This window comes from Cuculus canorus, chromosome 1 (assembly GCF_017976375.1).
Source record: "Cuculus canorus isolate bCucCan1 chromosome 1, bCucCan1.pri, whole genome shotgun sequence".
Taxonomy (NCBI): domain Eukaryota; kingdom Metazoa; phylum Chordata; class Aves; order Cuculiformes; family Cuculidae; genus Cuculus; species Cuculus canorus.
The window spans coordinates 11,465,487-11,483,802 of record NC_071401.1 but is presented as its reverse complement, the minus strand read 5'-3'; the positions used below and the strand labels follow the sequence as shown (position 1 = coordinate 11,483,802).

General features: G+C 47.0%; 1 protein-coding gene across 6 annotated transcripts in view; it reads left to right on the top strand.

Moving 5' to 3' along the window:
• Window positions 1-12,840, top strand: part of AMOTL1 (angiomotin like 1) — a 90,464-nt gene extending 77,624 nt beyond the window's left edge. For 5 of the 6 annotated variants that reach the window (XM_054069037.1, XM_054069059.1, XM_054069045.1 and 2 more), the window contains 6 exons: window positions 997-1,146; window positions 4,853-5,043; window positions 6,328-6,453; window positions 8,080-8,306; window positions 9,024-9,293; window positions 9,694-12,840. In XM_054069037.1, the coding sequence (XP_053925012.1) occupies window positions 997-1,146; window positions 4,853-5,043; window positions 6,328-6,453; window positions 8,080-8,306; window positions 9,024-9,293; window positions 9,694-9,797 (1,068 nt within the window). In that variant the 3' untranslated portion in view covers window positions 9,798-12,840. The remainder of the gene's footprint in view (window positions 1-996; window positions 1,147-4,852; window positions 5,044-6,327; window positions 6,454-8,079; window positions 8,307-9,023; window positions 9,294-9,693) is intronic. The other variant, XM_054069067.1, reaches the window with a different exon arrangement.
• The last annotated feature ends 5,476 nt before the right edge of the window (window positions 12,841-18,316 follow it).

Below are 18,316 nucleotides of genomic sequence, written 5' to 3'. Positions count from 1 at the left end.
AGGAGGGAAACTGGGCAGGCTGCTGCAGTCCCTTGGGTGAGTGTTTGGGTCAGTGTCCACACTCCCTAGAGACAAGGACTGCTCATAGACACCCAAGCGTGCCTGGCCCCACTGAGTGAGCTTGCCCCTTCTCGGTGCCAGATTTTGCCTGGGAGTCAGGTTCCAGCACAGACTTTGATGCCAGTCCCAGCACCCAGTGCACTGATTCCCAGCGTGACCGGTGTCTGCAGCCTCCTCTCTCCAGGGACTCTCGGGCATGCCAGTTGTTGCTGATCATGACTTGCTGTGGTGTCACCGAGTGCCCAGTGACATGGTAGGAGGCCAGAAGAAGTGGAGATAGCCACTAAGCATCATAAACATCTGTAGTCCACTTGCAAATTCCTTTTGGGGTATGATGCTCCAGCAACCTCTAACCATAAAACTCTGTTACGAAATCCTCATGTCATGCTTAGCTCTTCAATAATAGCATTGTATACTTAAGGAAGGCTCAGCTTTAGCTGCCAGTACATCTGTACATTGGCATGGCCGAGCCTGTGGGCAGGCTAGAACAGGCAGACTCCTTCCACCCACTGGCACGTCACTTGCTCTACCTGCGTTCAGCAGATATGCAGGGTTGGAAAAAAGGGACTCTCTTTGGGTGGAGAGAACGTGCTAAGCGTCACCAGTTGATAAAACCCACCAGGATTCCTCTTAGCCGATGTGCTTACCCAAAGAGTATCCCCAGCATGATGGGTCTTGCTCAGAAATGACCAGAGGGCTTCATGGTTAGCAGATACCTAATGCACACAAGATCTGGGCAGCGTTCCCTCTGAAAGGGGTAGAGCTGCCCCAGTGATGCCTGCTGTGCTCTTTCCCTGCCCCTCAAAGGGGCTCTATCGTTCCCCTGGAGAAACTCTTGAAGAAAATGGCCAAAGCTGTGCTTGTGCCCACCACTCCCAGAAGCCCGGGGTGGGAGTGTGATGTCCCCCAGCACTGCTGACCCCCTGTTCCCCACAGCTGCGCAGGAAGCAGGCCTACGTGGAGAAGGTGGAGAAGCTGCAGCAGGCACTGACACAGCTGCAAGCAGCCTGTGAGAAGAGGGAGCAGATGGAGCGACGTCTGCGCACACGCCTGGAACGGGAGCTGGACTCACTGCGGATGCAGCAGGTGAGAATGGGGATGTCTGTGCAACACCTCAGCATTGGGCCATAAGTGTTGCTTTCAAGAGGAATGGTTGCTTGCAGCCCTGCCAGCCGCTACCTTGATTTTGGGTTCAGAATGTTGGGCTTTCCACCTAAGCCTTTCCTTTGTATAGGGTTGTGGAAGTGTTCAAGGTCAGACTGGATGGGGCTTTGAGCCACCTGGTCTAGTGGAAGAGGTTGAACTTAGATGATCTTTGAAGGTCCCTACCAACTCAAACCACTGTATGATTCTAACTCCCAGTTTCTGGCAGGGGGTGGGGGAGATGAGGGAGTTCCACAGTGGGGCTGCCGGACACAGCCAAGCCCTGCCCGCTGTGGGGCTGGGAGGTCCTGGTTCCTGTGCCCAAGGGCAGACAAGGCTCTGCCCCTGTGTGTCTCCCCCCGCTTGACAGGGGAAAACACTCTTCCAGGTTTCACTCCAGCAGCCACAGCTCCACACTGATCAGCAAGATCAGCTCCACACTGAAGGACAAAAGGAAAAGTGCAGTATGCATGAGCATGAAATTTAGCCCACAGTTTTTGCCTGAACTTTTATTGGAAGAGCAAGGTGGGATGATGTGAGATGGGGTGGGAGCAAGAGCTCAGGCAATATTCATTCTGCATGAAGATCAGTTCACAGAAATCTCTGTCCATAACAGATCTGGAGACAAATCATAGAATCATTGAATATCTCAAGTTAGAAGGGACCCGTAAGGATCATTGAGTCCAGTGGTTTCATCATCCTCAGACAATAAATTATTTAAAATCAGTCCAGTCCATCCTGGCTAGAAGTGTAGTTCTGTATTTCTATCCCCTTGATTTTTCGGCAACCCTGTGTCCTCAGAGGGACAGTGTTATGCTTGTATTTTGTGCAGTGTTATTCCTTTGTGTATAGAATCTAGTCTCTCACATTCTCCTCTATTGCTGAATCTCAAAGTCCAATCTTCCATGAAAAGTGGGGAAAGAAGCACGAGGAGGTTGCAGGGAGGATTTCCAAGTTACAGCCAGCACCTAGTGCCAAATACACAAGCACTGGCAAGCAGATGTAAGTGTATCAAACCACCGCTTGGGGAAAAACCAGCAACAGAAGCGAAGCATGATGCTCTCGTAATGCTTGAAGGGCTCGCTCGTATCTCTGTTAAGAAATGCATCTGCTACAATAACCATTCCTTATTTATGAGCCATTAGAGGAGACCAAAGCTGCTGTTACACAGAGCTTGCGGTGACAGAAAGCAGAGGGTCTGATCCTTGCAGCAGGATGGGGCTGGGAAATAGCTGTATGGGCAATATCAGCGGTGTGCAGAGTCACAGGGTGGCTGGACCTTAAAGCACCTCCTTCGTGCTGGCAGCCCTAGGGAAGGGCAGGTCCCCCACCACCACTCCAATGGCATCACTTTTACTGCTGCTCCCTGGAGACCCCTCCCATCCGTCTTGACTCTTCCTTGCTTCCACAAAAGTATGTAAAGTCTTTCTCGCTCTGTCCACCATGGGGTTGCTGTTCCTGTCTTCTTTCAGTAGCTCTTCTCAAGTGCCCTTTAGCCTGCTCTCCTCCAGTTGAGAACAAAATTACATGGAGTGTGACTTGCTAATGCTAGTGTAAATGAAAGAACATTTGAGAAAGTACAATTAAAATTCAAGTGAAGGTAAAAAACTAGAGCTGGAAAAGATTTTTTTCTCTGGGATGGAATATAAAGACAAATTGATATATTAAGTAACGGGAATGGACTGTCACAAAGTCCTTGTCTTGGGAGTTCAGGCTGCTACATCTGCTCAGTTTGGCAGAAAATTCCTCTGTAACTTACAGATCGCTTCATTTTTAGGTTTTTTTTTTTTTTGGCACTGTAATCAGCAACTGCATTTTGGGCTTCCATAGTTCTCAAATGCCTGCACTGATTTCTTCTAGCGAGTTTTAAGAAGAAAGGTGCTCTGACTTTACATCTCACCTGTCAGCTTTGAGAGGAGACTTTGGGATTATTTTTACTATTCATACTGATTGTTTTATGAGCCACAACCCTACAATAAATCATGTTGCTTCAAAACACTGCAACTTTTTACTTTAGAGCTGTCTTCTCCAAATGATCAACATTATATCTACTGAAATAATTTCTCATCACAGAAAAAAAAAAAAAAAAAGAGCTCTTTTTTCTCCTTTTTACCAGAGTCAGCAGAAGGAGGCAGTGAACTGGAATCTCTTCTGTACCTGGTTTGTTGGTAATCGAGTCCAAATGGCAGATCTACATTATCCCTGATGCATGAGCTAGGACAAAAAAAATCCCTTTGACTTATTGTTACAAGCCGAGCGTTCAGGACTGGCAGAGGTTTTGACTGAAAATGAAGATGAAAGGCACCCGCAGTGTCCCATGATGCCATTTATAGACCAGGACCATGCTTCCAAAATATTACCTTCCTGCCAGGGATTTGACAATATTTGAAGTGTCAGTGCTGATTTTTGCAGGAGCAGAATTGTAGCGATTGCTCCTAAAGGGTTGTTCCATATTGCACTTCCAGAAAGCAGCTTCCAAACACATTGTTACTGCACCAGAGGCAAAGGCCACAGCCCTCCCCTGGTATCTCTGGTTTCCCGTAAGTGGGAGATAAGTGTCTAGAAGGAAGAAATGGGGTCTGGAAAATGGAGACGACCGCTGGAGCTCTCACTCTGGTGTGCTGGTATTGTGCCAGAGAACTGCTTTGAATGTGGAAGTTCGTGATGTAGCATGGATAAAAAAATCAGTGCTCCCAAGACAGTTTTCACCTTAACACTATACTGTGCAGTGGGGAGTGTAACAAATCTCTTGCATTTTCTGATGAAAAAACATTTACTTCTACTGACTTCTCCAAGAGTTTCATGCCACTCCCACTGGTGTGGGCTCATCCCAACCCACTTCTGCTGAGCGGAGGGCTCGTTCTCCATCCTCCTCCACTCTACTGGCAGTGAGAGGAGCTTGGGGCAGCTACCCACGCCACTTAGGTGCTTTAAATAAGTGTCTGTAACCGGGTGGGATAAATCCTGCCTGAGTAAGTCCTTCCTTGCAGCTTAGATGTAAAGTGTTACACATCCATCACTGCTTGCGGCATCCCATGGGAGTCACCCCGCAGCTCTTGGGGATCTTCTCCTCCTCTGGTCAGAATATTAGCTGCACCACAGAAAGCATCTCCTCAGGGCACATAAGAATGAATGTGCCAAAAGTGGCAGGTGTAAACCCGTGTCTGGGGTATTTTCCCAGCCACTGCTTTAGATAGGTTACCTGTAACTAGGTTACACATCACTTTTTTTTTTTTTCTGCTTTTATATATAAACTGTCTGGTAATAGTGCCTGTCCACACTGAGCACTGTCCAGCCGTGGGATGAATACCCAGCAAGAAGAATGTCTTTGAAAACGTCATTGCTTCTTTTTCCTACCAGCCTTTTTTACCTACTTTCTCCCTTGGTTTGAGTTATCCCATGAAATCCCTGCACATACAGGGATGTGGACCCCTACTTCTGTCAGCATGGTCCAGAGAAGCATGTGCTGGCGTTGCAGACGTGGTCAACCTGCCTGTCATCTTGCAACCTAAGGGGTTGAGCCTGCGGTTTCTACCTGCCCCTGTCAGAAAACAAGGGAATATCTTTGAGTGCTCTAGAGAAGTGGGGGGGAAAAAAGGGTTAGCAGCTCCTGCTGAGGGTAAACACCTGTCACTGTTTCCATCGGCAGAGGCAGGGCAGCTACCAGGCGAGCAGCCTCCCGGAGCACAACGCCCCGGCCCTGATGGAGCTGGTGCGGGAGAAAGAGGAGAGGATCCTGGCACTGGAAGCTGACATGACCAAGTGGGAGCAGAAATACCTGGAGGAGAGTACCATCAGGCACTTTGCCATGAACGCTGCAGCCACAGCTGCAACGGAGAGGTAAGATGGCCTTGCTGCAAGCAGGCAGCTCTCTTCACTGTGGAAAGCATGGGGCAATAATAGGGAGTGGATATTTCCTTAAGGCTGTATTATGCTTGCCTTTCCCTGCTGACTCGCATTGCCAGGATTAATGCACCTCTCCATGGTGTCATGCCAGTGAGATAATAAGATTTACCCTTTTGAAAGTTTATCAAATCCAGGCACTAGACTCAAGCAATGGCCTCAATGGCAAAGTCTGGGCTACCAAATTGCCCAGCATAGGTAAGGCAACTCCTCCCCACCACAGCGAGGGAGAAAGCAGGGACTGTTGGTATGTGGCTGCATCCATCCCATAGTCTGCAGTGTGGTTGTTGAACTTAGTTTTATAAACCTGTAACAAGGGAGATTTTGTGGCCTAAGTCCTCTATTTCACCTCTTCATTAAACTTCCAGTTAAAAAGGTTTTCCTGATAGCTAAGGTAAACCTTTTTACTGTAAATTACCTCAGTTGATTCTTATCCATCTCAGGTGTACATGATGAACAACAGATCACTCTCAACTTTGTAACAGCCTTGTAAATATTGGAAGGCAGATATCCTCTGTTGTATCTTCCCTGGCCTGGGCTAACTTACTTCCTTCAGCTATTCCTCACATGTTCTACTGTAAACCCCTTCCCATTCCCACTGCATTTGTCTGGTCTGTCTCCAGTTTGTCTGTGTCAAAGTGTGGTGCCCAAAAGCATGCAAGGAACCACGTCAAGGCTTTCCAGTGATGAGGAGGATGGGATAATTTAACTTCTTGCCCTAGTTTCCTAGAAGCCAAATCCTAAAATGAGGTTTCTCTTTGAAATGTGGTTAAGTGCATGATCGAGGATGGTCCTTTTCTTTTGCACTCCAGTCTAGGCAGCAATTTCTGTACTATTTTTCACCTTCCAAATTGTAGTTTTGTTTCTTGTTTGCAAAGTAGTCTTGCTCTCTTGGGACCACTTCCCTGGAGAGTGATTCCTTCTTATGTCTGACCCTGTCCTTCACAATAGTTGTTAACCCCGTGGCGGTCACCCACAACTTTAGTGTGCTCTCCATTCCATCAGCCCATTTAATTAATTGTCTTAATGACTAAGCCTAAGCCAAGAATAGCCCACAGCAAGGCAACCCAATGCCGGATGGGCATCTACTTGATAAACAACCATCGCTAGCTTGCTCTTCAAACGTGGGCTTGGGGTTTTCTATGCAAGTGCCAGTGTCACTTGCCAAAGCCACCTTGCGGTCTCAGGAGCCCAACTCACCATGTTGAACCGCTTTGCCAGGGACGGCTCGGCCCCGAGCCACTCACGCAATGGCAGCTACGGTGAAAGCGCGCTGGAGGTGCGGGGCTGGCAGGAAGAGGAGGAGATTGTGCAAGCCAACCGGCGATGCCAGGACATGGAGTACACGTAAGGGGCTGTTGTGCCGTACCTGCTCGTTGTGGGGTTTGAGCTGGGTTCAGATAAACCAGGATGCCCTTCTGCATGCCTGGAAAGGAAGGGCTTAGCTTCACTTTGACTTAGTTTTGCTCTTCAGCATTAAGACGGGGATTAAAGAGTTGCTGTCATTAGATAACTTCCTCCCTGTTTTCCCATTAAACCTTCTTTATGCCAAAACTGACTTTCTTACAAAAGAGAGGGTGTTCCACTATTAAAAGTTGTCATGCGAGGAAGCTGAATGCTTGTTTAATCTCAGTGAAAATCCCCCTATGGGAACAAGAGCGTCTGGTCATAAAAGCTGAAGTTGTAATCCCACTCCTACATAATCAGCAACATGAGGGCTTGCTTTTGCTTTGCTCTTCACTCTTTGCCTGGTTGTTGCGCCTTCTAGATGCACTAAGTTTCCTTTCCCACATCCAAGTTTTGTGATGGTCACATTGGCATTTAGGAACAAACATGCAAAATTTAGCACCATGTGCACCACTAAAAAGACACATTTAAAAGTAGTAGAAGATAAAAAAAATAAACTTTTTGGGACACAGACAGTCAGCAAGAGTGACATTTGGTGTTGCAGATATTTCTCCATTTTCAGCACACAAGTCGACATGGGCTGTGTATCTCAATGAACGTTAGATCTGGGCAGTATTTTTAATCCAGGCTTTTTTTCTTAGTGAAAAGTGGCCTTTTGATGAATAAAAATCCCTTCAGAAAGTTTATGTATTCTTCTGGGTGTTTACTGAAAAACTATTTAAAATCTGTTCTTCAATATTGATTTCCCCTACAAAAAACCTGGTCTGCAGATGCTTTTATAAAAAGGTGTATTTGTTGCTTGTGGAAAATACCAATGATTATTTTTACTGAGTTTAGGTTTTGTTTTCCTCTCACAAATGCAAACTAATCCTGCTTCCATTGAAGTACTAGAGTTTTAAGTTTGGCTTCATTAAAGATAGATTAGGACCTAGTGTTTTCATTGCAAATTAGACATCTGATTATGAAAACTAACACCAACGTGAAATTACTAGCTACCTCCTTTGTATATATAAGTTTTCCAGATGCAGCATTTCAGCTTTCACTGCTTCACAAAATGCAGCTGCGTTGGACTATGCATGGTGCATCGCAGTCAAGCTAATACTCATCTGACTGTCTTGTTGTACCTGTATGATTATTTTTTTAAAGAAATGTTGTTTTGTAGTCTTTTGGTATGGGCTTAACTCAGCCTGCCAAGGGAGGATTTCCAGATTTGGCCTCGATGTATTACAGAGGTGGAAATTGCCTGTATTTTGGTATTCTGGTGGGGGTAGCTGCCCTCATTGCTTCTGCTGGGATGGCAAAGCCGCAGCAATAGAAGGGTTTGGTTAACCTTGCAGAAAAAAAGTTCCTGGTTTTGGCTTAATAGCCAGAAACACTCCGTTTCAAAGAATGTGATTATCCTCAAAGGAACCGTTGGGATCTACCTTGTCCAAGTCACTCAAAACTAGAGGGAACAGAGCAGCAGGGCACATACCTGGGGACCCATCCTGCTGGCCCAGGGTGGGGAGAGCTGCCTATGTAAATGCTTCTTCTGTTCCTGTAAGCAGAGCATTCATATTTTGGCAGAATAAAGAATCTCCATGCAAAAATAATTGAGAAGGATGCCATGATCAAGGTCCTTCAGCAGCGGTCACGGAAGGACCCAGGGAAAGCTGACAGCGCCAGCCTGCGACCGGCTCGGTCGGTCCCCTCTATCGCCGCTGCTACGGGTGTGCATTCACGCCAGACTTCACTCACCAGCAACCAGATAGCTGAGGAGAAGAAAGAAGAGAAGATCTGGAAGGGAAGCATAGGTGGGCTCAGCTTTTGGTTAAGCTTTGGCTCTTTCATCGCTTCATCCTAATCCTGCTTAATCTTAGCAAAAGTGCCGCAGCCATGGTGTATGTTGCCTCAACAGCTCATTTTCAGAGTGCTTACCATGGGAAGAACTTCTGTCTTTTTGTTGAAGTAAAAAATAAGTAATTTTTTAGGCTTGCATTGTATTTTAATTATATTTTTAATCCTCTTATTTGTTCTGTACTGATTCTAGAAAGCCACAGTTGGGTGAAATCCCCCCAAACACAAACAGATGATGTTTGCAATTTTTGGGAGTAAAAAACAAGCTTGGCCTAGGAAAAAAGCCTTGTTAAAATTAATCAAGAGGTTAAGCATCCCTTTGAGTAGGAGTGCATGGTGTTGTGTGGCTAAATAGGAAAATGAGTGCAGCACTGTGGTTTGGGACCACTTAGGATGAGGGCATGGAGGTGTGCAAGGCTGTGCCTGGGTAGGTACGGCTGGGTGGGTGGACTAAAGGGGATGCAGGAAGGGGCAGCTGCTTTCAAAAGGCTGTTCAGTAGGAAAGTACCATCTGGATGTCAAGAGAAGAGCAACAGGTAACATCAAGATGAAAAGCTAAGCCAAGCTAAACAACTGCAGATGTATCCAGACTAGCAACTTGTAACTCCAGGGTGGGATGAGGGCACAGCATTTGTGTTCAAGCCAGAATGTGACTGACCACCATGTGTTTTCAGGGCTGCTCTTGGGAAAGGAACACCATGACCACCCATCTGGACCCTCACTACCTCCTCCACTGCCCTCCTTGTCCTGCATGCCTGTCCCAGTGCCAGCAGCCTCCCACACGAAGACAGGTAGCAAAGACAGCAGCACCCAGACAGACAAAAGCACAGAGCTCTTCTGGCCTGCCACCGCTTCCTTCCCTGGCCGTGGACGGCTGGGCACCACGCCATCACATAGCCCGGTCCCAAGGCCCCCAGGGACACGAGTGGCCAGCGAGAAACTGGGTGAGTGCTGTAGGACAGGTCTAGGACAACTCTGTGCAGAGACAACTCTAACCTTAAGCCTGAACCTAAGCCTAACACTAACTCTAATGGTGATGTAGAGCCTTCCAAAATGCCTGTTCCTCTCTTGGGCCAGAGCTAAAGTGGTGCTTTGGTCTGTATCTCTTAAATACTATCTTCATGCCTGCCCTTGAGTTCTGTGGGCACCAACACAGCCACTGTCACTGTGCGAGGGAATTCAGCATGCTGTGTTCTCAGCCTTCTGATCAAATCAGGCTTTCAGTATGTAGGGCATACAGTAAAGATGTGTTCTATCACCACCCCCAAAGAATGATTTTATATTTGCACAGAACAATTTGCTGTTGAATTTGAGCTGAAGGCCAACTTTCCCTTCTTGTTGCAGAGAACTCAAGCCATGGGAAGCTGCCTGATAGCAAAGGCAAAGTGAGCAGCTTGCTTCACAAGCCCGAGTTTCCAGATACGGACATGATGGAAGTCCTCATCTGAGCAGAAGACAACATCTCTGGGGTTTTGTGTGCATACAGCCAGGTCCAAGATGGTCCTCAGTGTGCTGAGCTTAAAAACTAACCCTAAGAGTTTGAAGAAAGTTAGAGAAAGTTTTTGCCTGAAACAAAGCTTGAGTCTGATATGTTAGACTTTGGACCAGGTGAGAAGCCAAGAATGCTGAAGAAGAGTGATGAAATGAACGTCTGGGATTTTCTCAGCAGAAGGAGGTGTTGAAAAGGAATGTGGCATGAGAAGGAGATTGTTGAGGGAAAAGGAAGCTGCATTTTCTGGTGCAAAGAGAATGTAGTGAAATTACAGACTGGGTACAAACTGCCATTCTGTTTTCCTCCCTCTCTGCAGCCAGGACAGGGAGTGAAATCCTGGCTCTTTTGAGGCCAGAGGGAGTTTCTGAATAACCTGGGAGAAACTTGCTTCTCCCTCAGTATCAATTTCTCAAAAGTGTTCACTGTGTAATTTTGGTGAATAATTGGTCTGTAGATGTATATGACAGGTTCTTGTAAGTATTTGTTTGAAGTGGGGTGGTGTGGTTTCCCTGGGCAGGCAAGTCAGGTGCCTCTTTCCTGGCTGGACAAGTATTGCTCTTGGAGCTAGATTTACAATGCAAATATTCATGTCTTGCAACATCAGAGCTTGCTGGGACTTCTTTTTTTGGTAGGAACCATTGTTGGCTGGAAATCTCATGGACAATGAAAGTAGGCGCGGGGAGGAGAACCTGCTGAAGCAATTCCTTTTGTAAGGATGGGAAGGTTTCAGGAGGGAAAGATGGGAGACAATCCCGGCAGCACCTGGAAAGAGTGTGCAGTGCAGAAGCTCATTCGGAGGTTGAGGTTGAGTGGATGCATTTCCAGCAAAGTTAGGGTGGGCTTGCATGTGAGATCAGAAGATGCCTCTAACCGTGCACTGGTTTATAGTAGTGGCAGATTCAATGTGTTTGTGGTACAGCCAAATCATAGAATCATAGAATCATTAAGGCTGGAAAAGACATCAAGTCCAGCTGTCAGCCCGACACCACCATGCCAATGAAACCATGTCCCAAAGTGCCATGTCTACATGTTTTTTTAATATGTCCAGGGATGGTGACACCTCCACTTCCCTTCCTGGAGCATAGCAGCATGCTGTTCAAGCCGAAATGGGACTGGGCATTAAGGGGTGTAGGATCAGGCTGAGAAGGGTTTAACAGCAAAGCAAAGCAAACAAAGCATGCGTGTTATCTGTTTTCTGTGCTCAGCTGCAGTTTCTTTTCACTTTCTTTTACCCAGAATGGAACATTTCTAATTTTCAGCTTAGTCCTCGATTTCTGTAAGAGGGGGAAACTGTAAGAAGGCCAACACCAGCTGTGTTAATCATGGCACACTATTTGCTTCAGACATTGCACATGCTGATTGGGAAATTTTCCTCTTTGAGGTATTTTTGTATTGGCTTTGTGGTTTCTGAACCTTGTGGTGCACTTAGTGACATTAGGAAAAGAAAGTTTGCTTTGGGAAAAAGGGTGATAGGCTTTTATGTGAAGCTGCTTAGAGTGGAAAAGCGATGGGTGCTGGCAGTTATTGTGTGCTGAGAGCTGGCGCAAAGTCACCCCTTCTTGTAGGTATCGAGTTGGACTCCTTGATGGTGTAAACACCTGGCACTTTAAACTCCACTTTCACTGAAAACTGAAGTCCTTGCAACCTCAGAGCCTTCAGGAGCCAGAGCCTTGTGCTCAATACTGCCTGGCTGATACTGTTTCTTTTAAAATAACAAAAAACCCCAGAATTGCTATGTTAAATCTATGCACTTATTTTTGCGTGTACGTAGAATTAGACATATGTCACTGTCGCCCTCTTTCTGATTTTTGCACTTGTTAAATAAAGTAGTGGTAGGTAAGTTGTGCGAGCAAGCAGACTCTGTGTTTCGAGTATTATGAGCTTTGCATTGTGGAACCAAATGTGTAAAACCCTTGGAAGATGTTATGTGGCTTAATATACGCCTTGTAAAATAATTTTATTTTTCTCTAAAGTTAATTTAAGTGTTGTTAAGTGTTTGCATAAAAGCCAGGTCCATGCATGGCAGCAGCGCTGACCGGGCTTTTTGGCCCTTCCTCGAGTGTCTGTGGTAGGAGCGGAGCAGGAGAAAGACAAATGCAAGTAAAGTGATGGTGAATATTTCATTTCATTTCATTTCATTTCATTTCATTTCATTTCATTTCATTTCATCATTTTTCTCCAAGATATAAGGATACCCGGGTGCTTGGAAGTCCTTAAGTGTTTTATTACCGACTGTATTATTTCTTTTGATGAAACTATTTAAGAATTTGTGTCCAGGCAGATAGTTAAGCATCCAGCAGAAGCGGTGTTGGATCAGCGTGTTGTGATGTGGCTTTCAGTTATGTTTGGTAGTGATACAGCTCAGCTTCTCCAAGTCAGAGCTAGAGTACAGCACTCCTCCTCCTTGTGGAGACCACAGTCCCTCCAGTTTCTGGTATCCCACGGTGCATTTACAACCGATGCTGCCCCAGATGCATGGAAATTGATTGTAGGCAATCAGTCATGGTGTAGGCAATTCCCATTTGCTTTTGGAGTTCCAACTCAAAGGTTGATTCTCCTCAATTGTGTTGAACTCAAGTGATGTTACTTTTCCTGGAGGAAAGATCTGGAGAAGCCGCAGGTCTTCCCTCAGCCCAAGAAATGGCAGGACTTGTGTGGAGCACTACTGCTGTAAATCAGCCCCTCTCAGCAGAGCAGTGCAACTCCTTGCTGGTTTTCCCAGCTCTTTGAACTGTTTTATGTTTTGGGAAACTGTGCTGTAGCCATTCCAGGTGATGTTGGTAACTAGTTGTAAAATACTGTCATTTTTTATTGTCATTAGTTGTATAGAGAAGTTGGTGTACAGTGTTGTACAGCTGGAGGGTTATTTGTACATAGGTGGGAAAATGAACATTATGTGTCACCCACAGCAAATATTGATATTGTTGGTCAGCCAAAGATTTCTTATTCTTTGCTGTTAAAACTTGTGCCTTAATATTGTATATAATAAATGTATAAACATGTTTCTTTTCTCACTTTTCCAGTGTGAATATATTCAGTCCCTAAGAAGAGACGGCTTTTTATACAACTGTTCTCTAAAGCTTTGCACACAACATGTTGAGACTAAGAAGTGATACCTCGGGCACTTTGAGGTTGCATCTCCTCTGTTTTTCTTAGCTGTTCATGAAAGGCCCTGCAGCAGGTGCCATCAGTGGGTGGATGCAGGCGTGAAATCAGTGGGTCTGCAAAGCAGAGGGTCAAACCAAGAGCTTTTCTAATGAAGAAGAGTAGGATTTTAGCAAGATCATCTTCACCTGCGGGAAATGAGGGTGGAAAGTTAATGAGACGCTTTGGTGAAGATCTGAAGATCTTTAGCTCTACATTCCCACTAAAAATAGGACTCCAGATGATTTTTTTTTGGTTATTATCTTGAGAGTCTGGGGCTTCTTTACTTGAGAGGAGTTGGATCAGTGGGAGTGAGATACCTTAATACCTTGTGGATCTAGGTATTTTTTAATTACTATAGTGTCCTCACAAAGGAATAAAGATTGCATCCCAGTGCAGGGTGCTGTGCGAGCAGGAGGAATGCTCTGGCCTGGTGGAATTACTGCACTTATGTTAGCTTATGCAACTGAAATAAACAGGGGGAGGGGAGCAACAGTTACCCCAGTGTCTGGCTTTGAGTAAGGGAGATTTGCTCAGCAGGCTCTCACATGCTCTGGAAAGTGTCTGTTAGAAAATTCCTGAATCCGGTCCCAGAGAGCTGCAGGCATGAAAGGCATGAAAGCCACTAAGGGCATCTCTGCCCTATGGGCTCTCCTCTGCCTGTCGCAACCTCCTCTCCCCAAATCCTCGCACACATTAAAAAAACAACCTGGCCTGCACAGGGGTGTGTCAGCAAAGACCCAGGGCTTTTGCACAAACTCAAGCGGCGTTTTGTTTCACTCACATCCCAGCACCTTGTGTTCCCTGTGCGAGCACAGGTCAGCCCAACCCATCTGACTACTCCATAGTCAAGATATGGCAGGTGGAATTTTTTTTTTTAGCATCCTGGGTCTTTTCAATCAATAACAAAAGTTCAGTGATTGCTCAGATGAGGCTTTTCAACTTTCTTTAAGTCAAGCTTTGACAGCAAGATTTGGGCTTAGCTTCTGTTTCTAAGGTCACAGGAGAAAAGAAACCAGCAGGGGCAAAACCAGTGTTAAGGTGGAGAAAGCTTCATGGCCAGCTGTGTTCAGGTGTAACAAGTAGTTTATCCCATTTTTGGATTGTGCCTTCTCCACAGATATTCCATCTGAAAAACGAGAACATCACTGTAGCACTGTCTACGGATTAGGTAGATTTTGCCTATTAACCTTGGAGAAAAAAAAACATGCAAAGAAGCAAACATCCAGAGTCAATTTATTTAAAGTTTAAGATCCCTAATTACTGCGTGATCCCAAGTACTGGGCTGTGGTCTTACTTGATATATATATATATATACAGAGAGAGAGCTCAGAAGAGCTAAAAATATTAACAAAATTTCCATTTAGAAGCATTCAAAAATCAGGAGTCAAGTCCCTCCCGAAACAATGAGACTTCTTCAGGATTCGCTTGGATTCAATGCTGTATCCAAGTGAATATATGGACATAGATTCATATATGTCTATACAGCTATGACATCTCTTCTATTTGTTACCATACTCAACGGTCTCTCCTGCCTCCATTGTAGAGGAACAGACATACAAACCATGGTGAGATGTATTTTGAGGGAAAAACTGTGATTTCTCACATCATTAAATACAGTTTCAGGCTGGACTGAAGGCACGCTGCAGCGAAACTTGCACAAAGTGCTGACAGCCCTCACCAGCACGAAGGATGCTGCCAGGTGTCTGCTTGCCATCGGAATCTCCAGTCTGGGGTCTGGATGCAACCCAGGCTGCATCTGAGCATCCCACTGTGTTCCTGGACCATGCTTAGTCAGGTTTTTGGGTATCCAGTGACACATGAGCCGCTCACCCATAATACACATCGTGAGGGGGTGGGAACCCCCCAGTGGGTCAGTGATACCCAATGGGGTCTGTGCCTTTCCCAGCTATCAGCCTGCAACAGTGGGGGCTCAAGAGACCAACAGCACGTGGACCTCAAACCCCATAATCTTACAGGTCTGTAGATATTATTACAGAGATAATGGGAATTTGGGAAACGCTCCTCGCCCCATGGTGCAAGAGTGCTGTTTGAATGGCAACCACAGGGGGAAAGCAAAGCACAGGGACGTGCCTGAGGCCGGTGCTGATCTGCATCCTGTGCTGGCACTGCACAAATGTACTGGCCATGGGCCTCACCTTGAATCTGGATACTAAAACAGAGGGGCACAGTGGTCCCACAAACCTGAATATAACAACACCCCCTCTCTGCAGACCAAAACAAATGGAGAAAACAGGACACAATGTGCAGAACTGCGATATCCATCTAGAAGGTGAGTAAAATACGAGCAGCTGTCATCATCCCCACCGTGATTAATGCTTATCCAGACCTTAAGCTGTGGCTTCGTAGCCTTGTAAAATCAACTGAGAGCACCCAGCATTTCTGAGCTATAAAAGGACCAGGAATTCATTGACTCGAGGTATGAAAGAGCACGAGCTATTTTCTTTCATACCAACCACTTCAGCTTTAGATGAATAAAATATCAGTGCACATATTTTCCAGAGTAACCCTGCATGGCCCTGCTGCAGCCCAGACCTCGGTCCTTTGCCAATACCCTCCACTTCAGCGTAAAGCAGGGCAGCAATGAGAGATGAGACCCGGGTCAACGTCAGTTTCCAGTCTTGTCAGGGCCTGAGGACCTGCAGCAAAGCTCATTGCTGGATGGGAGCTTGTGTTTTCCTGTCTACCACTGGGAAAGGCAGTGATGGAGCCATTAGCAAGCTAAAAGCTGGGGGATAGCAGTTGCACCACCTCTCCTAGGAGATCACATCAACACCTGGCCAGCATGGTGGCGTCCCTCACTGCTCGATGGCCTCCTTGGCCCCATTCATGGCCCCTCCAGTGCTTTTGTGTCCTGCGAGAACCCTCAGGCTCCTGCAGAAGTGGGATGGGTAGCCAGTGACCGTCCAGACGTGCAAAGATTCCTGTGGGACAGCCGGGCACCATAAACAGGGCACCATGGTGGAAGCTGACATGCCTCCCCGGCAGCCTCCAGCTCAAGACTTGGTCAACCCAGGCAGGAGAAATCCCACTGGGAGGAAGCACCATGAAGGAGAAGGGTCTCATAGGGTGTGAGGAGATGGAAGTCCCCTCTCTTGGCCCAGTTATTCAGAGTATTTCTAAGACAACCCTTTCTGGTAGGCTTGCTCTTGTAAACGCTTTGTGATTTGGTGCATGAAAAAGTTGCTTAGGGGATGAATTCCACCTGAATTCATGACACAGCCAGAAAAGAGTAGGCCAAGAACAAATTCAGTGGTTTTCTTCTGTTATTGGAGGACTGGTGGCCACCATGTCTTTGCTCTGATGCTGCTTACAACCTGAGCCCGTCAAAGCAGCAGTGGGACCTGTTGACCAAGTGGGGAACATGGAGCTCTCAAGCTGGCTGCCCTGGGACTGCTGAAGTAGTAAGATCAATTCATCATCCAGATGCAGACCGCAGTCACGGGAGGCCTCTCCCTTTCTTGCTGCTGGGCAAAGTAGGATGCAGGGATAGGGAACCCCTAAGAAGTGTGGTTCCAGCCACCTCTCATGGAGGCTGGAGACAGGCCCATAGAAAGGACGTGCTTGCCCCAAGCCTGCAGGGAGCCTGTGTTGTGCGGGTTTGGCCCCAGCCAGGTTTGGGACTGAAGTGGGTTAGAGAGCTGAAGGCACTGTCTACAAAAACCCAGGTCTGGAGTGGTCATGATGCCAGGGGGAGCAGCAGCAGCCTATCTGCTCCCTTGGTGGGGACGGGGGTGAGCAATGGAGGCTGCAGTGGGCTGTTCCCATTCATGCCCTGCTCCTCTACGGGAGCACTTCATCATCTATGGCCTGTTCCTCTACAGAGACACCTCTCCATCCACGCCTGGCTCCTCTGCAGGGAAACATCCCCATCCATGCCCTATTTCCCTGCAGAGAGACATCCCCCCTCCATGCCCTGTTCTCCTGCAGGACATGTCCTTGTTCCCCACCCGGCTCACCTGTACTGCCCCTGCAGACTGGCAGGCTCATCCTCGCAGCGCTCATCCCACTCTGCCTCTCTGCTCCATCTCCCTCACCCTGCTGCCTCCCTCATCTTTTTCTGACCCAGCTCTGCCGGAAACATGCAGGGAAAGTCCAGGTGTTCAGGCCTTTGTGTGCCACCAAATCCCCACATTTCCCTGTTTAGTTTTAAGAGTGAACAGCCAGGTGAAGGGATTGCCCTCGTGCAGGTGATTATGCAGTGCCTTGCACAGTGGTACCATCTGTGGTGGCCCAAAAGCAGCATCTCAAGCTGCAAATATCATCATCATCATCACAGAATGAATCATAGAATCATAGAATGACCTGAGTTGGAAGGGACCTTAAAGATCATCTAGTTACAGCCCTCTGCCATGGGCAGGCACATCCCACCAGATCAGGCTGCTCAAGACCCCATCCAGCCTGGCCCTGAACACCTCCAGGGATGGAGCATCCACAACTTCCCTGGGCAACTAGTTCCAGTGCCTCATCACCCTCATCGTAAAGAATTTCTTCTTCGTGTCTAGTCTAAATCTTCCCCCTTCCAATTTGTAGCCATTCCCTTAGTCCTATCACTACAAGCCTTTGTAAACAGTCCCTCCCCATCTTTCTTGTGGGTCCCCTTCAGGTACTGGAAGGTCGCTATAAGGTCTCTCCAGACCCTTCTCTTCTCCAGGCTGAACAACCCCAACCCTCTCAGCCTGTCCTTGTATGGGAGGTGCTCCATCCCTCTGATCATTCCTGTAGCCATCATCATCGTCATCATCATCATCATCTTCATCAGTGTACCAGCTCAGTGGAGCTCTCTGCAATTTAAAATGAAATAGTTGTAGAACTTCCTCAAGCCTAAATGTGGTGCAGAAGAGCGAGCCCTGTCACTTAGCTGTTAAATAATGTCTCCTTCAACACAAGGCTTTTTTTTGATGGATGAGCTTTGACTTTCAGATGCCCCAAGCTCCTTATGTTTCCCAGATGGCTGGCTGTGTGCTGGCTCTTCTCCTGCCTGTGGAGTCCTGCAACCTCACCCGACCCCAGGTGGAACTGCACTGCCGGCCTCCCCCACCCCATGCACCACCGACAGGTCACCAGTGCTGATCTCCATCAGCAAAGCCATCCAGCAGCAGGGAATCTGCCTGTGTGTCCGAGCAGCATAGGAGCTGCTCAACCCTGCTGCCTGCTCTTCCCCGGCACTCAAAGTGGGAGAGCTCCGGCATGGGAGGTCAAGGTCGTTTTGTGATAGTGCAGCATATGGCACAGTTGAATTTTTAGTGTGATGGGTGGCTCCAGCCTGTAATAATGATGATGAAGCTAACAGCAATAGTGATGTAATGG